General features: G+C 34.1%; 2 protein-coding genes across 2 annotated transcripts; both read left to right on the top strand.

Annotated features, from left to right (window-relative positions):
- The first annotated feature begins 4,748 nt into the window (after window positions 1–4,748).
- Window positions 4,749–6,041, top strand: LOC107899937 (uncharacterized). The gene is made up of 3 exons (XM_016825673.1): window positions 4,749–5,028; window positions 5,110–5,813; window positions 5,856–6,041. The coding sequence occupies exons 1-3, from the start codon at window positions 4,749–4,751 to the stop codon at window positions 6,039–6,041; spliced, it is 1,170 nt and encodes a 389-aa protein (XP_016681162.1).
- Window positions 6,042–16,526: 10,485 nt separating this feature from the next.
- Window positions 16,527–18,466, top strand: LOC107901020 (2-hydroxy-6-oxononadienedioate/2-hydroxy-6-oxononatrienedioate hydrolase 1). The gene is made up of 4 exons (XM_016826837.2): window positions 16,527–17,367; window positions 17,960–18,058; window positions 18,143–18,210; window positions 18,291–18,466. Exons 1-4 carry the CDS (start codon window positions 16,732–16,734, stop codon window positions 18,406–18,408), a joined length of 921 nt encoding a protein of 306 aa, XP_016682326.2. The 5' UTR covers window positions 16,527–16,731; the 3' UTR covers window positions 18,409–18,466.
- Window positions 18,467–20,486: the final 2,020 nt, after the last annotated feature.

Here is a 20,486-nt window from a genome sequence, read left to right as displayed (position 1 = left end):
ATTTTAGGAAAGATGATGAGATATGATGATATTAGATTTTTATTTTATTTTTCATCTTTTATTTTATTCACTTTCCAATTTAATCCTTTTCTTTATTGAATTATCCAATGATGAATCATCATAATTATCTACTAACTCCACGAATTAGTCTATTTTTTTCATATAAGGACCTCCAATTTTGAATTCCATAGCTATTTGATCCTTTTAGCTACTAGAATTCAACTTTTGCACTTTGTGTAATTTGGTCCTTTTCATCAAATTAAACATATAATCGGTAAAATTTCTTTACAAAAATTTTCATACAATATTTCTAGCATAATGCAGACCATGAAATAATATTAAATTAGTTTTTCTTCCAGACTCAAATTTCTGGTCTCGAAACCACTATTCCGATTTCACTGAAAACGGGATGTTACAGTCTATTTTTCAGTTTCTCGAATAAATGAGTGGAAAAGACAACACACCATTAACCATTTTTTATTTCCTTGTATAGCCTAGCTATCATCCAATTGATGAGAGAGCTCAACACATCTTTCCTTGGAATAATTTAAAAAAAAGATAATATAATTTTTAGTCCCTAAATTTGGTAATTAGGTTCACTTCGATACTTGTAATATTTGTGTCCACTTTGGCACTTGAACTTGATAACTAGGTTCATTTTGGTCACTGAACTTCAAAACTATAAAAATTTAATGATGTGACACCTTTAAATTGTGCTACACCATCACTTGAAAATAAAAAAAAATTATATAAATTTTTAGATGATGATGAGGTATAATATCAAAATGTCACATTTATTGTTTTAATAACTTGACTGATGGTTGAATAGGTTAGACCATTGATTCTTGATTTAACAAATTCGAATGGTTCGACAATCGAGCCAATAATTAATTAATTAATTAATTAAATTCATAGAAATAATAAAAATAAAAAATTTTTTATTAAATCAATTCAACCTATTCAACTATGGATTTTTTCTCAATTTTATTTATCAATTTTGAGCAATTTTTGGGTCAATCGATTCAACCTTTTCGCTCAGACTGTTAGATTGGTTAGATCTCGGTTGGTCTGATCCAATCTTATTTCGGTAACACTGGTCACATCATCAAATCTTGACAAAATCCAAGTTAAGGAACTAAAATAGATTTAGCTGCCAAGTTTAAAAAGTAAAGTGGACGAAAAAAATACAAATACCAAAATGAATCTAATTACCAAATTTAGGGCCAAAAATTATATTATCCCTTTAAAAAAATCAGACGTGAAATTGAATCATATTTAAATAGAGGTTGTATAAGCCCAAATATGCCCGGCCCAAATGAATATACATTAGGCCCAACTAAACCTAAAATGGCCCAAATATTAACCCAAACAAAAAATCTCAGAAAACCCTAAGCGGCCACCAGCAATCTGGCGCCCCAACTGCTGCCTCTTCGCGCTCCTCTACGCACGCCACACCTCCGCAAATGCTGCTCCTCAAGCACGTACCTGCAACAAGCGAAAGAAAAGAGCAAAAATCGGGCCAACAAACAACCGAATAGATTTATTTGGATGTATTTTTCTTTTCCATTTTCGGCTATAAAAGGCCAATAATTTCAGTGTAAAAGGGGGGATTCAGTGTAAAAACACACAGAAAAATCAAGAGAGAACCGAGTAAATTTCAGTTTTTAAGGTGATTATTAGAAGTTGTTTTTTGTTTTTTTATATTATTTTATTTTTGTGCATGCGAAAATATAAAGAAAAGGGGAAAAGAGAAACTGACCTTGCCTTGTCGCGTTCTGCTCCTTCCTCCGTCTCGATCGGAGGCTAGGACGGCGATTGAAGCCGCGGGGGGAGGGGTTCTTGAACGACGGCGGCGCAAAGAAAAGGGTTGAAGAAACCCTAGCAGAGCGAATAAGGGGCAGCATTTAGTTTTTATTTTAAAAAATGGGCTATCAAAATTTTAAAGGAAAAAATTTGGTTTTAAGTAGCATTTTCAAAACGGCGTCGTTTTGGGGGAAAAGGATTCGCGCGTTGACCCAATCCGACCCGAGGGATCCGCTCGTTTCGTTAAATTGGGACATTTGTGCAATTGGTCCCTCCCTTTTGCAATGCGTTTCAATTAAAACCTGTTTTGTTTTTTAAAATTTGGGCCACATATTTTATTTTTGGCTCAAATTGGTCCTTATTGCTGCGCAGCGTTATAGGGAGGCGGATTATTTCCATTTTGACCCCCTCATATAATGCGCATCGCAATTTAGTCCTTCATTTCGTTTTAATTACATTTATTGTTTTTTTTTTACAATTCGTTTTTAATTTTGTTTTTATTTATTATTTCCATTACTATTATTATTACATTATTTACTATCATTATTATTATCATATTTTCTATACATATACATTCGTATATTTTATATATCATATCTATGCATATTTAATATATATATATTAGGCTTTTATATACGCGTGCTTCTGTTTTTATATATATTATTTTATTTCCATAATTTTTACATTCATATATATATGTCTATATACATACGTTTTTATATATGTTCTTTTTTATTTTTTATTTTTTTTAACTTTTATGTACTTTATATTTTATATATTTATATATACTTATACATTTCTTTTATTTTGTAAATATATACCCATGCGCATACTCTTATACTTTTATTTTATTTTCACGATTTTCATATACATATATACACGTTTTTTTATTTATTAGTTTTTTGTTTGATATATTCCATTACTTTTTATATGTATACTTGTATATGTATGTTAAATATATGCATACACATATTTTTAATTTTTACTTGTATGTGCTTGTATATATATATATATTTGTAAATACATATATACACAATTTAAATTAAAATATTTGTTTCATATCGTACATTGACTTTCAACATACCATTTGGAAAATATATTTTGGTTTTGTCAATATATCAAAATCATTTTTCTCTTGATTCAAAGTTTTTTTTTGAATAAAAGCAATATTCAAAGTTTGGGATTTTCGAGGAAATTGAGCCCTAACGTATTGGGTTTCGATTTTCTTTGTTAATATTAAATAACCGAGAATATTCTTTATGCAAAATGCATGAGTACAAAAAATCATTTTTGGGAACTTAACTTGTTGTGTCCTAATGTATTGGGCATGTCATATTACCTTCTCAAAATGAAGATTTTATCATAAAAAAAGGTGATATTCAAAGTTCGGGAAGTTTGAGAAATTGTACCCTAATGTATTGGGACTCGATTTCTTTACTTGACTTGAACAATTGATTATCCTTTTCAGATTTCATTATTTGAATTGTTTTAAATTCTTTTTAGCCATCGACACTAAGACATTAAATAATCAATTTGGTGCCGATTTTGGGCGTTACGAGGGTTCTAACCCTTCTTCGTACGTAATCGACTCCCGAACTCGTTTTCTCAAAATTAGTAGACCAAAATAATTTTTAAGGTGAGCCGATCACACCTTAATAAAGGATCGGTGGCGACTCCAGTTTTGTTATTTTTAAGTCGACAACTAAATTTTTATTTTCAAAAAGGTGGTTTCGATAGCTTGGCGACTCCGCTGGGGACGTTAGAGAGTCGAGCCATGACTTGGTTATATTTTGTCTTTGTGTCGAAAATTAAAAGTTTTTTTAAATCATGATTTCCTTTCTCATTTATTGGTTTTCATCATGGTTCATTTCCATGGTTGAACCAAGTCGGTTGATCTATATTTGCATTTTGCATTACATGGTCCGTTTTATCCCTTTAAGTGGGAGTGAGAAACTAGTTCTTCGTGAGGTTTTCACCTCCGTGCAGGGTAGTGGACCGCTTCCGGGATACATCCGTACCTATGTCTTCGTGAGATTTTCATCTCCGTGCAGCCATAGGGAAATGTATCCCCCTAAACTGAACTCGATCCATATGAGCCTATAATGGGTGAGGATCGAGGAATCTGCTAGTTCGGGTACCCTTACTCTATAAACTAAACCTCATATAGTGAGCTTTAGGAACTTGCCCTAGGAAGAACTATATCAAACCCTAGTGGATTCCTGAATAAGTGTTCTTAGTATTTCATATTGGATTATATCTTTATATGCGATACTGACTTGGGTTTATTTTGTTTGATTGCATGACATCATGATTGCATAGCATTTCATCCTAAAAAGAGGTGTTGATTCACATTCGATTACTAACTTAAAAGACTTGTCATGGAATACGGATTTCTTGATAAAGGGGAAAACAATACGGTTCTCTGAATATAGTTCAAGAAAGCGTGATACGAGAAGTGTTACAAGAGGAGTATACGACTTTACTACGTTGATTCAAGATTAGCAAATATTATTCAAGAGTCATCAAACATCCCAAACTTTTTAAAGAAGCTAATGAACATGAGTGAGCAAGGAGTTACGACCTAGATCAAACAAAAAAGAGATCAAATTCGCTAGATGCATCTTAATATCTGAATGGTCGATGTCTTTGCTTGGAGTACGAGGGCGAAGCCGTATATATATATCCGCTTTGTGTAAAGAGATTTGTTTTCTAGAAAAGTTTTTCTAGTAAAGAATTGAACCAGAACCAACATCTCTTTTGCATTCATTTCACGCATTTGTATTACATTACATCATATGAATTAAACACCGTTAAAAGATCCTAATTAACTAAAATCATTGCTCAGTTAACCTGGAAACCGACCAACCAACTAAACACCATTACGGCACTCGAGCAAAGATTAAATACATGGATCAGAGATTGGAAAAGCTCAGCACCAGAAAGAAATGCAAGACCAACTCCAGTTACAAGTGCAGGAGCGGTTCGACAAGATGCAACGGGATATGTCAGAGAAGATACAGGAATCCCAAAACAATATGATGACAAAGTTGACCCAACTGTTAACTGGAGGGGGTGATAAAGGAAAGGGTCCTATGGTTGATATCGAAGAGGGTAACGAGGATGAATCACTCTATTCTCCAAGCTTTACTCCTCCTCATGTGCGAACTCAAGCTAAATATTCGCACAAATCTACTGTCACAATCAGACCTCAGCAGGTCCAGGCCGGTGCTTCAAACTTTCAAGCTAGATCGGGCTCTAACCCCGAAAACCCCCATGCTAATTTCGCCATTCCTGACTTTGATGAAGTGGCTAAAAAAGAAAGAATAAATGAAGAGTTACCAAAGCAGTTAGAAGAAAGGTGCAAATGGCTCGAGGGGAAATTCAATGCAATGGAAGTCACTAAAAGCTATCGTGGGATTGATGCTAAAGAGCTGAGTTTAGTTCTGGATTTGGTACTCCCTCATAAGTTTAAGATGCCAGAATTTGAAAAGTACAATGGGACAAGTTGCCCAAAAGCACATATCACCATGTTCTGCAGGAGAATGGCTGGATATGTTAACAATGACCAGCTATTGATTCATTATTTCCAGGATAGCCTCACAGGGGCAGCATCTAAATGGTATAATCAACTGAGCCGTAGCGTGATTGGTTCATGGAGGGATTTAGCACAAGTGTTCATAAAGCAGTACAATAATGTAACAGACATGGTTCCTGACAGAATCACCCTTCAGAATATGGAAAAGAAGCCGAACGAGAGCTTTAGACAATATGCACAAATGTGGAGGGAGGTGGCCGTTCAAGTTCAACCGCTGCTATTGGAAAGAGAAACAACAATACTCTTTATCAATACGCTGAAAGCCCCATTCATTACGCATATGTTAGGAAGTGTTACAAAGAGTTTTTCTGACATAGTTATGAATGGTGAAATGATCGAAAATGCTATAAGGAACGGGAAAATTGATGTAGAGGAGAGTAATAAGAGGTCAGCCTCAAGGAGAAGAGAAAATGAGGTGAACAACACGAGTTACTCTAAATCAGTTACTGTGAGTCAGCCAAGAAAGGTGGCTGCTAACCAACAAGGTTCATCAAGGCAGGAAGTTGGTACAAGACAAAACACTGAGAGGCCCCAATTCACGCCAATTCCGGTGTCATATATGGAGCTATATCAAAGTTTGTTTGATGCACACGTTGTTTCCCCTTTTCATGTGAAGCCTCTACAACCTCCGTACCCCGAATAGTATGATGCGAATGCACAATGTGACTACCATGCGGGAATTATGGGACACTCGATTGAGAATTGCACTGCCTTCAAGAAACTAGTTGAAAGACTCATCGACATGGGTGTTGTCAAGTTTGGGGACTCATCAAGTGCAGAAAATCCGTTACCCAATCAAGATTGATGATGGAGGGAATGCAATATAAGAAGAAATGGTGAGAAATTTGCACATCGATGCCATATATACAGACACAATTAAAAGGGTCCTTGTTAGATATTCGCCTGAGAGGTGTTATAAATAATGGACTGCAGAGGAAACCCCTATAGCATTTAGAGTCTGTTAGAGTAATGTTCAGAACACACTTGTTGCTTTTAGCCTAGAAGCAATAAGAACTTCTTTGTGAAATAGGCTCATGTCTGAACATTATTATTTTAATAAAATACATCATTGCAATCATCTTTGAGCAAATGTTCTTTCATTCTTTTGGATTTTTTCTGCCAAACCATTCATTCATTCATTCATACATTCTTTGTATATTTTTTGGCACCTACAATAGGTCCCTGGATATCAATGACATGATTGACACTACTATAGATTTAGAATTTCCTATTGAACGAGACATGTGTCTAGAAGGATTTAATGACTTTGGAAATAACATAGATTGTAGTCTATCTCCGGACTTGTTGAGGATGGTAGAGCAGGAAGAGGAAAAAATTTACCTCATGATGAGACAATAGAGATTATGACCTTGAGGGAACAGGCATGACCGAAGAAACAAAGTAAGACATTGTTGAGTTACTTCAAGAATTCAAAGATGTCTATGCATGGTCATACCAGGATATGACCGGGTTAAGCACTGTCATTACAATCTGAACAATAGCACGATATCAGAAATTTACAGTATGTTCAAGATTAATATCATGATGCGGTGAAAACTCTACCGGAGCAGTGCCTCTCTCTTTAGTTCACGATTTTTTTCTATTGAAGTTGAAATTCTTTCTCTCCAAGTATTGGCTGAGCAAGTTGGATGAAGCAGAACGGATCCAATCGCAATGTGATCAATTGGACTTAATAGAAGGAAGAAGGCTAAAAGCTATTCATCACGATCAGATGTACCAGAAATGAATGATGCGAGCCTATAACAAAAGGTTCATCCTAGAGAATTCCACGAGGGTGACCAAATGTTGAAGATCCTTCCTCTACAAAAAATATTTTGGAGGGAAACGGATGTCAAATCGGGCGGAACCTTATGATTATAGAGAAGGTTTTTTCCAAAGGAGCTTTGATTTTGAGCGAGATGGATGATAAACCTGCAAAGTCCTGCAAACTCAGATTCAGTCAGGAAATACTCTGCGTAAAGAAGGAGAGGACCAAGGTAAAACCCACAAAGGCCAGTTTCAGTCCCCAAAAAAAAAGAAAAAAGAAAAAAGAAGTGATATGAAAAAGTGAAAATGAAAACTGAAAAATGGAAAAGTAAAATGGAGAGGCTAAGGTGAAAACCCGCAAAGGGCGCCTTGGACCAAAGGGAATTTGAGTTGAAAACCTGAAATGGGCAGCTCAAATATTGATCAAAATAGGGCATGAGGTAATCAGAGCAGCTCAAATACCGATCAGAGTGGGGAATACAGTGGTCTTGCTATACCTGAATCAACAGGAAAGGGTAGGCGACATCTTAGGGCATCGACAAAGTACTATAGATCTCCTAAACACATGTTAAACTCAGAATGGTCTTCAAAAAGTCTGTACAGAGAAGTTCAAGCTACGATATCTAGGGCACCTAATCCTTATACCATTTTTGTTATTCTTGGAACACTTTATTCATTGCCAAGATACGCATTCCTAAATCAATTTCTTTGTCATCCATCTTTATTATCTTTGATAATCTATTCATTTCAAAGCCATGCTCTAAATCAATTCTATTCCTACCCATTGTTATGATCTCTTGCAAGCAAGTTGCATTAGAATAATGATGAATGGACTAATAAAACTTTCACAAAGGAAGTTTTGCATATTACTCTAGAAGTTTCTAAATAATATAGGAACCTCAAACAGGACTATTGTTTAGAGCGCACCAGGTTCAAAGGTTGGAAATCTAATAAGGAAGAGTCTAAATTAAGACTATCCCTTTGAATTTTGTTGTCTAAAACATTGATTGAAAAATGGCAAGATGCCGTGTTGGTGACAAAGCTTAAATGAACAAGTAAGCAATGATCACTGAATAATAAGAAGAGGTTATTCTTGGAGAAGAAAATTCTTCATTTGTGCATGAGCATTTGGTATGACTCCCTAGGAATGGTGAAAATGACAAAAGAGCTTCACATTTTACATCCTTGAATTGTGATAGTGGAGGATTGAGAAAAGGCCGAAACTTTTTACTCTTGGGTTACAACGGGAGGAAGATGGTACAAATTTTTGCATCCCAGTGGATCAAACTTGGAGGTTTACAGTATGGGGCAATCTGGTCAAATGTTTCTTTGGAGACGCCAGCCGAGCAAAAAGGCACTATAGCACATTTGCGATAAAACTTTAATAAACTTTGAGTAGTGATAACCCAAGTGATAAGGAGGGATCATTCTCGAAAAATGACATTCTGCATTCATCCAAATGTCATTCATACATGTCTAGTTAGGAGCATTTGATTCATTCTGTTCATGACATCCTATTAGGCATAATTAAGTTCATAAGATGAATTATACAGGTTATGTTCCACAGAGAACAGATCAGTGAAATCATAAAGCCTTATCTCTCTGAGCAACAATGGGGTAGGTTGAAAGGCAGCAGATCTTGTCTTCATATATTGGCGTGAAGTAGATCGAAGAAAACAGATCTTGTCTTCATGTATTGGCGTGAAATAGATCGAAGAAATTAGATCTTGTCTTCCCATATTGGTGGTGAAGTAGATCGAAGAAAGCAGATCTTGTCTTCATGTATCGGTGTGAAGTAGATCAAAAAAAACTGATCTTATCTTCATGTATTGGCGTGAAGTAGATCGAAGAAAACATATATTGTCTTCATGTATTGGCGTGAAGTAGATCGAAGAAAACATATCTTGTCTTCATGTATTGGCGTGAAGTAGATCGAAGAAAGTAGATCTTGTCTTCCCATACTAGTGGTGAAGTAGATTGAAGAAAGTAGATCTTGTCTTCATGTATCGTCGTGAAGTAGATCGAAGAAAACAAATCTTGTCTTCATGTATTGGCGTGAAGTAAATCGAAGAAAACAGATCTTGTCTTCATGTATCGGCGTGAAGTAGATCGAAGAAAACGAAAACAGATCTTCTCTTCATGCATTGGCGTGAAGTAGATCGAAGAAAACAGATCTTGTCTTCATGTATTGGCGTGAAGTAGATCGAAGAAAACAAATCTTGCCTTCATGTATTGGCGTGAAGTAGATCGAAGAAAGCAGATCTTGTCTTCCCATATTGGTGGTGAAGTAGATTGAAGAAAGCAGATCTTGTCTTCATGTATCAGCGTGAAGTAGATCGAAGAAAACAGATCTTGTCTTCATGTATTGGAGTGAAGTAGATTGAAGAAAATAGATCTTGTCTTCATGTATCGGCGTGAAGTAGATCGAAGAAAACGAAAACAGATCTTATCTTCATGTATTGGCGTGAAGTAGATCGAGGAAAACAGATCTTGTCTTCATGTATCGGCGTGAAGTAGATCGAAGAAAATAGATCTTGTCTTCATGTATCGGTGTGAAGTAGATCGAAGAAAACAGATCTTGTCTTCATGTATTGGTGTGAAGTAGATCGAAGAAAGCAGATCTTGTCTTCATGTATTGGCGTGAAGTAGATCGAAGATAGCAGATCTTGTCTTCATGTATTGGCGTGAAGTAGATCGAAGATAGCAGATCTTGTCTTCCCATACTGGTGGCGAAGTAGATCGAAGAAAGCAGATCTTGTCTTCATGTATTGGCGTGAAGTAGATCGAAGATAGCAGATCTTGTCTTCATGTATTGACATGAAGTAGATCAGAGATAATGGATCTTGTCTTCATGTATTGACATGAAGTAGATTAAAGATAGCAGATCTTGTTTTCCCATACTGGTGGTAAAGTAGATCGAAGATAGCAGATCTTGTCTTCATGTATTGACGTGAAGTAGATCGAAGATAGCAGATCTTGTCTTCATGTATTGGCGTAAAGTAGATCGAAGAAAACAGATCTTGTCTTTATGTATTGGGGGCAAAGTAGATCGAAGAAAGTAGATATTGTCTTCCCATATATTGGCGAAATAGATCGAAGATACAAGTCTTATCTCCCTGCAGTTGCAGTGGAGTAGACAGAAGAAAATAATCCTATCTCCTTGAAGTTGCAATGGAGTGGGTTAAGACCACAGATCTCATCTCTCTGAAGTTGCAGTAGAGCAGATTGCATCAAGATTTATCTTTAAGTTGTAGCAGAACAAGTTGAAGCTATAAATCTTATCTCCTTAGAGCTGCAGTGGAACATATTAAAGATAGCAAATTTTGTTCTTTTGAGAAGCTACAATGTATGAATCCTATCTCCCCGACATTACAGTAGGAGTGGATCGAAGCACCAGTTCCTATACCTCTGAAGATGCAGTAGGATGGAATGAGGCTACCTGAAGAAGAGAAGCATTGAAGAAGTCGAGGCTTAGTAAGACCGGGCACAATTGGGCTTTGTAGTCTTTGCTTTGTTCCCGTTACACGACAACGAGCAAAGAGGGGCAGCTGTATAAGCCCAAATATGCCCGGCCCAAATAAATATACATCAGGCCCAACTAAACCTAAAATGGCCCAAACATTAACCCAAACAAAAAATCTCCAAAAACCCTAAGCGGCCACCAGCAATCTGGCGCCGCAACTGTTGCCTCTTCATGCTCCTCTACGCACGCCACACCTCCGCAAATGCCGCTCCTCAAGCACGTACTTGCAACAAACGAAAGAGAAGAGAGAAAATTGTGCCAACAAACAACCGAATAGATTTATTTAGATGTATTTTTATTTTCCATTTTCGGCTATAAAAGGCCAATATTTTCAGTGTAAAAGGGGGGATTCAGTGTAAAAACACACAGAAAAATCAAGAGAGAATCGAGTAAATTTCAGTTTTTAAGGTGATTATTAGAAGTTGTTTTTTGTTTTTTATATTATTTTATTTTTGTGCCTTGTCGCGTTCTGCTCCTTCCTCCGTCTCGATCGGAGGCTAGGACGGCGATTAAAGCCGCGGGGGGGGGGGGTTCTTGAACGACGGCGGCGCAAAGAAAAGGGTTGAAGAAACCCTAGCAGAGCGAATAAGGGGCAGCATTTAGTTTTTATTTTAAAAAATGGGCTATCAGAATTTTAAAGGAAAAAATTTGGTTTTAAGTAGCATTTTCAAAACGGCGTCGTTTTGGGGGAAAAGGATCCGCGCGTTGACCCAATCCGACCCGAGGGATCCGCTCGTTTCGTTAAATTGGGACATTTGTGCAATTGGTCCCTCCCTTTTGCAATGTGTTTCAATTAAAACCTGTTTTGTTTTTTAAAATTTGGGCCACATATTTTATTTTTGGTTCAAATTGGTCCTTATCGCTGCGCAGCGTTTTAGGGAGGCGGATTATTTTCATTTTGACCCCCCTCATATAATGCGCATCGCAATTTAGTCCTTCATTTTGTTTTAATTACATTTATTGTTTTTTTTTTTTTTTACAATTCGTTTTTAATTTTGTTTTATTTATTATTTCCATTACTATTATTATTACATTATTTACTATCATTATTATTATCATATTTTCTATACATATACATTCGTATATTTTATATATCATATCTATGCATATTTAATATATATATATATTAGGCTTTTATATACGCGTGCTTCTGGTTTTATATATATTATTTTATTTCCATAATTTTTACATTCATATATATATGCCTATATACATACGTTTTTATATATGTTCTTTTTTATTTTTTTATTTTTTTAACTTTTATATACTTTATATTTTATATATTTATATATACTTATACATTTCTTTTATTTTGTAAATATATACCCATGCGCATACTCTTATACTTTTATTTTATTTTCACGATTTTCATATACATATATACACGTTTTTTTATTTATTAGTTTTTTGTTTGATATATTCCATTACTTTTTATATGTATACTTGTATATGTATGTTAAATATATGCATACACATATTTTTAATTTTTACTTGTATGTGCTTGTATATATATATATTTGTAAATACATATATACACAGTTTAAATTAAAATATTTGTTTCATATCGTACATTGACTTTCAACATACCCTTTGGGAAATATATTTTGGTTTTGTCAATATATCAAATTTTCTCTTGATTCAAAGTTTTTTTTGAATAAAAGCAATATTCAAAGTTTGAGATTTTCGAGGAAATTGAGCCCTAACGTATTGGGTTCCGATTTTCTTTGTTAATCTTAAATAACCGAGAATATTCTTTATTCAAAATGCATGAGTACAAAAAATCATTTTTGGGAACTTAACTTGTTGTGTTCTAATGTATTGGGCATGTCATATTACCTTCTCAAAATGAAGATTTTCGCATAAAACAAAAGTGATATTCAAAGTTCGGGAAGTTTGAGAAATTGTACCCTAACGTATTGGGACTCGATTTCTTTACATGACTTGAACAATTGATTATCCTTTTCAGATTTCATTATTTGAATTGTTTTAAATTCTTTTTAGCCATCGACACTAAGACATTAAATAATCAATTTGGTACCGATTTTGGGCGTTATGAGGGTGCTAACCCTTCCTCGTACGTAACCGACTCCCGAATTCGTTTTCTCAAAATTCGTAGACCAAAATAATTTTTAAGGTGAGCCGATCACACCTTAATAAAGGATCGGTGGCGACTCCAGTTTTGTTCTTTTTAAGTCGACAACTAAATTTTTATTTTCAAAAAGGTGGTTTCGACAGAGGTAACATTATTGGTGTTTAGATTTCCCATGCAAATATGATCGGTTTGTGTATGAGTATATGCAAATATATTTATAATTGTTTACTTTTTAAAATGTTTTACTTATAATTTTTAAAATTTTAAAATCATGGTAAAATTAATAGAGTATGTAAATAGTGAGGGTTAAATTTTTTAAAATTTTAAAAATTAAGATTAAATTAATAAAATGGGATAATATTGGAGGTTAAATTTGTTATTATACTACATCACGTCAGCATTCTGTTTGGCAACCAGATACATTTTAACTATGGCTTAATATATCATTTAGTATCTGAGTTTGATACTTTTTTCTATTGTGGTACCCATGTTATTTTTTGGTTCAGTTTGGTACTTGTATTTGACAAAAATTATATGTTTTGGTACCCAAAAGTTATAGTGTTAACTTTTTAGTGTTTAATTTGAGTTTTATGGTTGATTTGATAAAAGCTAATTGCTAATATTATTAGGTTTGAACTCTTAATGATTTTATTAATAGAATGAATTTAGTATTAATTGTTAATTTGTTTAATTTTGCGTTTAATTTGTCAAATACAGTCTGATGGATGTGATTTAATTATTGTTTTAAGACTGATTTATGAATGTTAATTTTTAATATTTTTAGCTAATTATAAATTTTCATCAAATCGACTCTAAAATTAGTTTTAAATACTAAAAAGTTAACAATATATTTTTAGATTTCAAAATGTATAACTTTTGTCAAATACAATACCATATTATATAAAAAAACACACAAATATTACATTAAAAAAATGTCAAACTCGAATATTAAATAAATTAAAACAACTATAAAAAAAATCAAGAATGGTGATTATTTGTATAATTTAGTTGTTAAATTGAAAAGGTGAATATTGGTTTAACTCAAAATGAAAAGGGTGCCAGACCTGCAATTAGTGATAATTATTATGACAACCCGCACACACACAGTGTCCTATGCCACAGTCGACCCTGGTGTTGAAAAGTATGGATGCTGGCCTGGTTTCGTTATGGCGAAAATTCCCACAAACCCAACATATATGTGGTTGTTTATTGGTTAATGAATCCACAAGTGTTTAAAAATGATTGGCAGCAGTAGGGGAAATAGACAAAAGAGTAGGACATGCTCGTTAATTTTCATTGGGACAACACAAGAGAGTTTGGTGAGCAGATTACCATCACTCCCCCACATCATGGGAAAACCGACCCAACCCAACCCAACCCAACCCAACCAACCCTTTTATTTCTCTGTCCCTGCTCTTTAATTTACACAACCAACACCATTTCGTGTCTCACCAACATTTTCCCCACCCAAGTTTGTTTACAAATTATCACTAAGTATATCTATGCCTTCCTTGACTTTTACATTTTACTATCACACTATATCATACTTTTTCAAAATAAAAAAAATAAAGTTTTTTTTCTTAAATTATCCATCACACATTTTATAAATTGATTAAGAGGATAGATACTAGGTATGAGTTTTAAAGCTGTTCCATATTTAAGGCGAGGATCAAACTCTCGACTATTGATTAAGGTAGAAAAAACCTTATACCATTGGTGAATAACAATAGAACGCATTATCATTAGATAAAACATAAAATAGTAGAGGAGTTCAAAATTATAAAATTATTAAAGGGTTAAAGAGTTAAATAAAAATATTATTTTTTTATTATGTCATATGTTAACAATTTTTAAAAATAAATTGAAGTAATTTTATATTTAATGATGTCTCATTATCTGATATAACATAGTATATCGAATTATATACTCAAATGTAAATTTATTATTTAAATATGGCTATATAAATAACTTGATAATTTGGAAGATGGGTAAAATTCTGTTAGTTTTATTATTCTTTTCAGCATTGCTCGGTAAAGTGAAAAGAAAATTGAAAGGATAGAAAACATAATTTCTCTTCCTATAGGTGTATTTGGTAGGAAAAATAATTTTCTTTTTTCATCCATTACTTGGCAGAGTTGAAAAATGTAAGGAAAGAAAATAAAATATTTGAAAAATGCATCATTTTAAACTAACATGCACATTTCTTTCATTTTCTCTCCTCTCATATTTCTAATTTGAAATAATTGATTTTAATGCATTAGGATGAAAAACAATCATTTCTCCTATTTTCTTTCCAACCAAACACACTCAATTTATATTTTTCTTTCTACTTTTCCACTCTCTCATTTTCTCCACCCAACCAAACACACTCCTAATGAATCACATATAAACTTATAATATAAATGATAATAATTTTGTATGTTTTTGGAGTAACAAAGCTTGTTTTTGTTTTTATTTTCTCTCTTTTTTATTTTAAACTTATAAATATAATTACAAGTAAAAATATATTATTTTTTATGAGATAATATTTGATGCATTGTCGGTTAATAATAATATGATACAACATCATTAAATTAAATAAAAATTCAGAAAGTTTGCAAATTTTTTTAATATTTTTAATCATATTTAAATAAATTTGTTAATCTAAATTTACAAAATTTTGGGTATTTTACCAATAAAAGCCCTTTTTTTCAAAATTTACCGAAATGGGCCAACTATTTAATTATTTACCGGAATGGTCCATTTTCTGCGAAATCGCGTCCACGTCAGCGCGATGTCAAGGTACGCGCCAGGAAATCGCATCCACATCAGCGCGACTTGCTGACTTGGACAGAAATCGCGCCCTAGAGGACGCGATTTGCTAACGTGGCATGAACAGTTTATGTTTTTTAGCTTGAAAAACTTTGAAAGGCCATAACTTTTGGCTCGGTTGTCCGATTGAGACGATTTTTTTTATTTCGAATAACTTTTCGAGATCTACACGCTGACAAACTGCTTAGAGATGAATAGGGACTAATTTGTAAAGTATAATTTGTTAGTTACGAGTATAGGGACTAAAGTGTAATTATTTCAAAATTAGCATGAAATTTTTGTATTTAAGAATATTTGAATGTTATGGAAGGATGAAATTGAATTTGAATTGAAAAACAAAGCTTAGATTTGAATATATGACTATTTAGGTTTTAGGGACTAAATTGAATAAAATGGAAAATTTTAGGGAACTTCTCAAAAGTGGAATGAGCTGATTTATACCTATAACAGGATGATATAAGACAATTCTGTAAAAAAAGATCCGGTGTTTACTTCAAATAAATAAGGAAAATAATGATTTGAATGTTTCAAAATTCAATTTTAAACCGAAAAAATTAAAATTTAGGGGCAAAAAAGGATCTTTTTCGATGAAAACTGTGGCAAACCACCTTTGGCTGTTAGTTAGCGCGTAGATCTCGAAAATTTATTCGAAATAAAAAAAATCATCTCAATCGGACAACCGAGCGAAAAGTTATGGCCTTTCAAAGTTTTCCAAGCTTAAAAACATAAATTGTTCATCCACGTCAGCAAATCGCGTCCTCGTAGGCGTGATTTGTATCCACGTAAGCAAATTGTGCTGACGTGGACGTGATGTTCTGACACGTACCCTGACATCGCACTGACGTGGACGCAATTTCGCGGAAAATGGCCCGTTCCGGTAAATAATCAAAAAATAAGCCCATTTCGGTAAATTTTGAAAAAAACGGCTTTTTTTGGTAAATTGCCCCAAAATTTTCATATTTTTTTTCAATTTAATAATAAACCGTAAAAATTATGTTGGGGAGGTTTCATAAGTATAAATAGGCCTTTCATCAAGAGTCAAAACCAAACTCACCTTCCTGCCTCCTTTTTCCCTTTCATGGCATACCTTGAAAATTGAAAGCCTAAATAACCCTTTTTCTTCTCCAACAGTCAACCGCCATGGCACCCTCCTTTCTCAGCTTTGTCTCCTTATACGGCATCTACCTCCGCCGTTGCTTTGCCACCTCCGGCCTCACTTCACAATTCATCGACATCGATGACCACACCACCATCCACTTATGGGCTCCAAATCCCGACCACCAAACTCCACAGCAACAAAAACCCTCCTTGCTTTTGCTCCATGGGTTCGGTCCCAGCGCTATGTGGCAATGGCGTCGACAGGCCCAGTTCTTCTCCCCTCACTTCCACGTCTACGTTCCCGACCTGGTTTTCTTCGGCGATTCCACCACAAAGTCCAAGGAAAGGTCGGAGGTATTCCAAGCAGTTTCGATGGGGAAGCTGATGGAGAAGCTTCAAGTGAAGAAGTACCACGTTATGGGGACCAGCTATGGAGGGTTTGTGGCGTACCACATGGCCAAACTGTGGCCGGAGAAGGTGGAGAAAGTGGTGATTGCGAGCTCTGGAGTAAACATGCGGAAAGCAGATAACATGGAGTTGTTGCAAAGAGCTAATGTGGAGAACGTTGAAGAGATTATGCTTCCCGAGACGGCCACTCAGTTAAGGACATTGACTCGTTTGGCCATATCAAGGCGTTTCACCATGGTTCCTGATTTTTTCTGGAAGGACGTGATTAACGTGAGTATATTTCCCTTTTCCATTTTAGTAACCATTTCTTTATCCACATTAGGTTCTTTATTTACAAAAATTGAATTCGAGAAGGAATCGATCTATTTGATTAACGAAAAAGAAAAGGGATACGTGGGGTCAGAACAATCTTTACTAGATTTGGATCGAGAAATGCATCCACTTTTATGAAAGTGGAGCCGAATGATAGAGATGCATTCCTAAATCCTAACTATAACCCTATCTTTGTTTGGTATATGCATATAAAGAATGCCACTAACATCAAAATATTTTATTACAGCAAATTCATATCAAATGTAAAATATTTATTGCCCATATTTTGATTTTACCATTTTTTTTTTAAATTTTCAGAGTTAGGATTAAAATATGAAATAATCCATGATAGTCCCTGTAGCCTTGCCTCCCCATCCAACGGTGAATTTTGTAAAATTACTTTTTAGAGAGCTAGTAGTTACAAGCAATTTATTTTTCTTTCTTATGAGATGATGTATGTTTGTGTCCAAGTAAGAATGCAAATGCTGTCATGTTGGTAGATCAACTCTATTATATGCTCCAAGAGTAGTTAATTTCGTGCAAAATGCAGCAATTATACTCAGAAAACAGAAACGAGAAACTGCAACTTTTAAAGGGAATTACCCTACTGGCTGGTGATGATTCATGCAAGCTACCTCCACTTCAACAGGTATATATAAACATCCATATAATAACAAGTTGACTGTTTAACTTTGGTTGATTGTCTGCTGCATTCTTTTTCCTCGTGACTTAGGATGTGCTGATAGTTTGGGGAGATAAAGACCAGATATTCCCTTTGAAAATGGCTTATGAACTCAAGGAGTATGCACACTGCACCCTTTACTTGGTTTTGAGTAAACATTTAGTTTTATTATTAATAACATTTGGGTGGGAATTTTCAGGCTTACTGGGAAGAAGACAAGGCTGGAAATAATACAAAACACATCTCATGTGCCCCAGATTGAGAACTCAACACGGTTCAACAACATTGTCAAAAACTTCCTATGTGGGTCCTCATAAATTCCCTATATAAATATGTAATGTTATGGGATTATAATTCAAGAAAAGTTTCCATCTCCATCAAAATTCTACTCATTTCAGTTACGCTTTATAAACTCACAAGGCTAGATTTTTTCCCAACTAACCATTTCTTGCATATATGCCAACAAGCTAACTATCAGCCTAATGGTAAATATTACACCTTCAACTCTTGGAAAATATATGTCTCAAAATTCTTCCTTTTGGAACATAAATTTGAATTTCATTTATTATTAAATGATTAAAAAATTAATTTAAATTCAATATAATATATATTAGAAGAACATAAAACCATGTATTTTTCAAATCCAAAAATATTTTAAAAAATTTAAGTTCATTACTTTATTTAATAATTAAAGCCCAATAAACTTTAACCAAATTAGATCACTTTTAATTTGGGCTAACCTATCATGATAGTAAATAATAACATGTAATTACCCTTATTGTATATGAGATGTTTATATTTTCCAACAATATCCCGCTTGGAACACATATATATACTAATTACCTTATAATTACATGTCATTATATAACCTTATGAGCTCAAAATTTTACTATCATATCCAAAAGGTATTCCAAACAATCTCTTTCATTACTTATGATAACATAGAACCAATGCGACTTTTGTTACATATATCGTAACTAAATCCATCCCTGATCACATATATTAACACAACCAAATGACATAGATCAAGTATGGATGTGTAGCATGGAAATTACATGCAATATGATCTAAACATGTCTATTTCCAACTAATCCTCTTTAAACTTAAGCGAGATCAGCATCAAAATAACAAAACAGAGTGAATAAACTGAATACTTTATTTCTGGTCAGAAAATAACCAAATACATAAATGTCTGAAAACAAACATAAAGTAGTTAAAATACAAACTCCCATTAAATCATGATATCCTCAAATAATGTAACACATATATGAGTAGTGTGCTCATGAAAGGCCTTGGGTGGTAAACATTTTGTGAGCGAATCTGCTATCATGGAGTTTGTCCTAATGTGCTCTATGGATATTTGTCCATTTTGCACTTTTTCTTTCACAACTAGGAACTTTATGTCAATATGCTTTGACTTAGATGAACTCCTATTGTTGTTAGAATACAACACCGCTGACTTATTGTCACAAAATAATTTGAGTGGTCTTTCTACATTCTCCAAAATACGTAGCCGAGTGACAAAGTTTCGCAACCATATTTCATGGTTTGATGCCTCATAGCATGCTACAAACTCTGCTACCATAGTGGAAGAAGCTACAAGTGTCTATTTGACACTTTTCCAGGATATAATTGCTCTAGCTAATTTGTAAATATAGCCTGATGTAGATTTTCTGCTATCTTGACACCTAGCGAAATCAGAATCAGAATACCTTAGGACCTCCAAATGATCTGATCTCTTATAAGTGAGCATGTAACCTTTTTTTCTCTAAATATACCTCATAACCCTCTTGGCTGCTATCCAATGGTTCATACCAGGGTTCCCTAAATATATGTCTAACATCTCAACAATGTACGCAATGTCTGGACGTGTACATACTTGAGCATACATTCAATTCCCAACAGGTGATGCATAGCGAATCTTTTACGTTTCCTGAATTTTAAGGTTACTTTTAGGGTATTGAGTAAGACTAAATTTGTCTCCTTTAGCGACAAGGGCGTCACATGGTTTACAACTTTGCATGTCAAACTTTTTGAGTACTTTATTGATATAGCCATTTTGTGACAATCCAAGAATACCCCGAGATCAGTCTCGATGTGTCTGAATTCTTAAAATAAAATAGGCGTCCCAAAGATCTTTCATCTTAAAATATTTAGATAAAAACCTCTTGGTTTCGTGCAATTAGTCTATATCATTAGCGGCAAGCAAAATGTCATCGACATATAGAACCAGAAATATGTACTTACTCCCACTGAATTTGTGATACACATAGTTATCAACAATATTCATCTCAAAACCGAACGAAACAATTACTTAATGAAACTTGTGGTACCATTGATGGGAAGCTTGTTTGAGTCCATAGATGGATTTTGTCAATTTGCAAACCATATTTTT

The sequence above is a fragment of the Gossypium hirsutum genome, chromosome D06 (assembly GCF_007990345.1).
Source record: "Gossypium hirsutum isolate 1008001.06 chromosome D06, Gossypium_hirsutum_v2.1, whole genome shotgun sequence".
NCBI classification, from domain to species: domain Eukaryota; kingdom Viridiplantae; phylum Streptophyta; class Magnoliopsida; order Malvales; family Malvaceae; genus Gossypium; species Gossypium hirsutum.
This window is presented reverse-complemented; position numbering and strand designations above follow the sequence as displayed.

What these genes read in the sequence shown, in the direction of transcription:
- LOC107899937 (XM_016825673.1), top strand. Translation starts at nt 4,749, where the DNA reads ATGCAAGACCAACTCCAGTTACAAGTGCAGGAGCGGTTCGACAAGATG. An exon ending in ACCTCAGCAGGTCCAGGCCG is followed by an intron (nt 5,029 to 5,109) that starts GTGCTTCAAACT and finishes ACTTTGATGAAG; the next exon opens with TGGCTAAAAAAGAAAGAATA. An exon ending in CAAGGAGAAGAGAAAATGAG is followed by an intron (nt 5,814 to 5,855) that starts GTGAACAACACG and finishes ACTGTGAGTCAG; the next exon opens with CCAAGAAAGGTGGCTGCTAA.
- LOC107901020 (XM_016826837.2), top strand. Translation starts at nt 16,732, where the DNA reads ATGGCACCCTCCTTTCTCAGCTTTGTCTCCTTATACGGCATCTACCTC. An exon ending in TCTGGAAGGACGTGATTAAC is followed by an intron (nt 17,368 to 17,959) that starts GTGAGTATATTT and finishes TGCAAAATGCAG; the next exon opens with CAATTATACTCAGAAAACAG. An exon ending in AGCTACCTCCACTTCAACAG is followed by an intron (nt 18,059 to 18,142) that starts GTATATATAAAC and finishes CTCGTGACTTAG; the next exon opens with GATGTGCTGATAGTTTGGGG.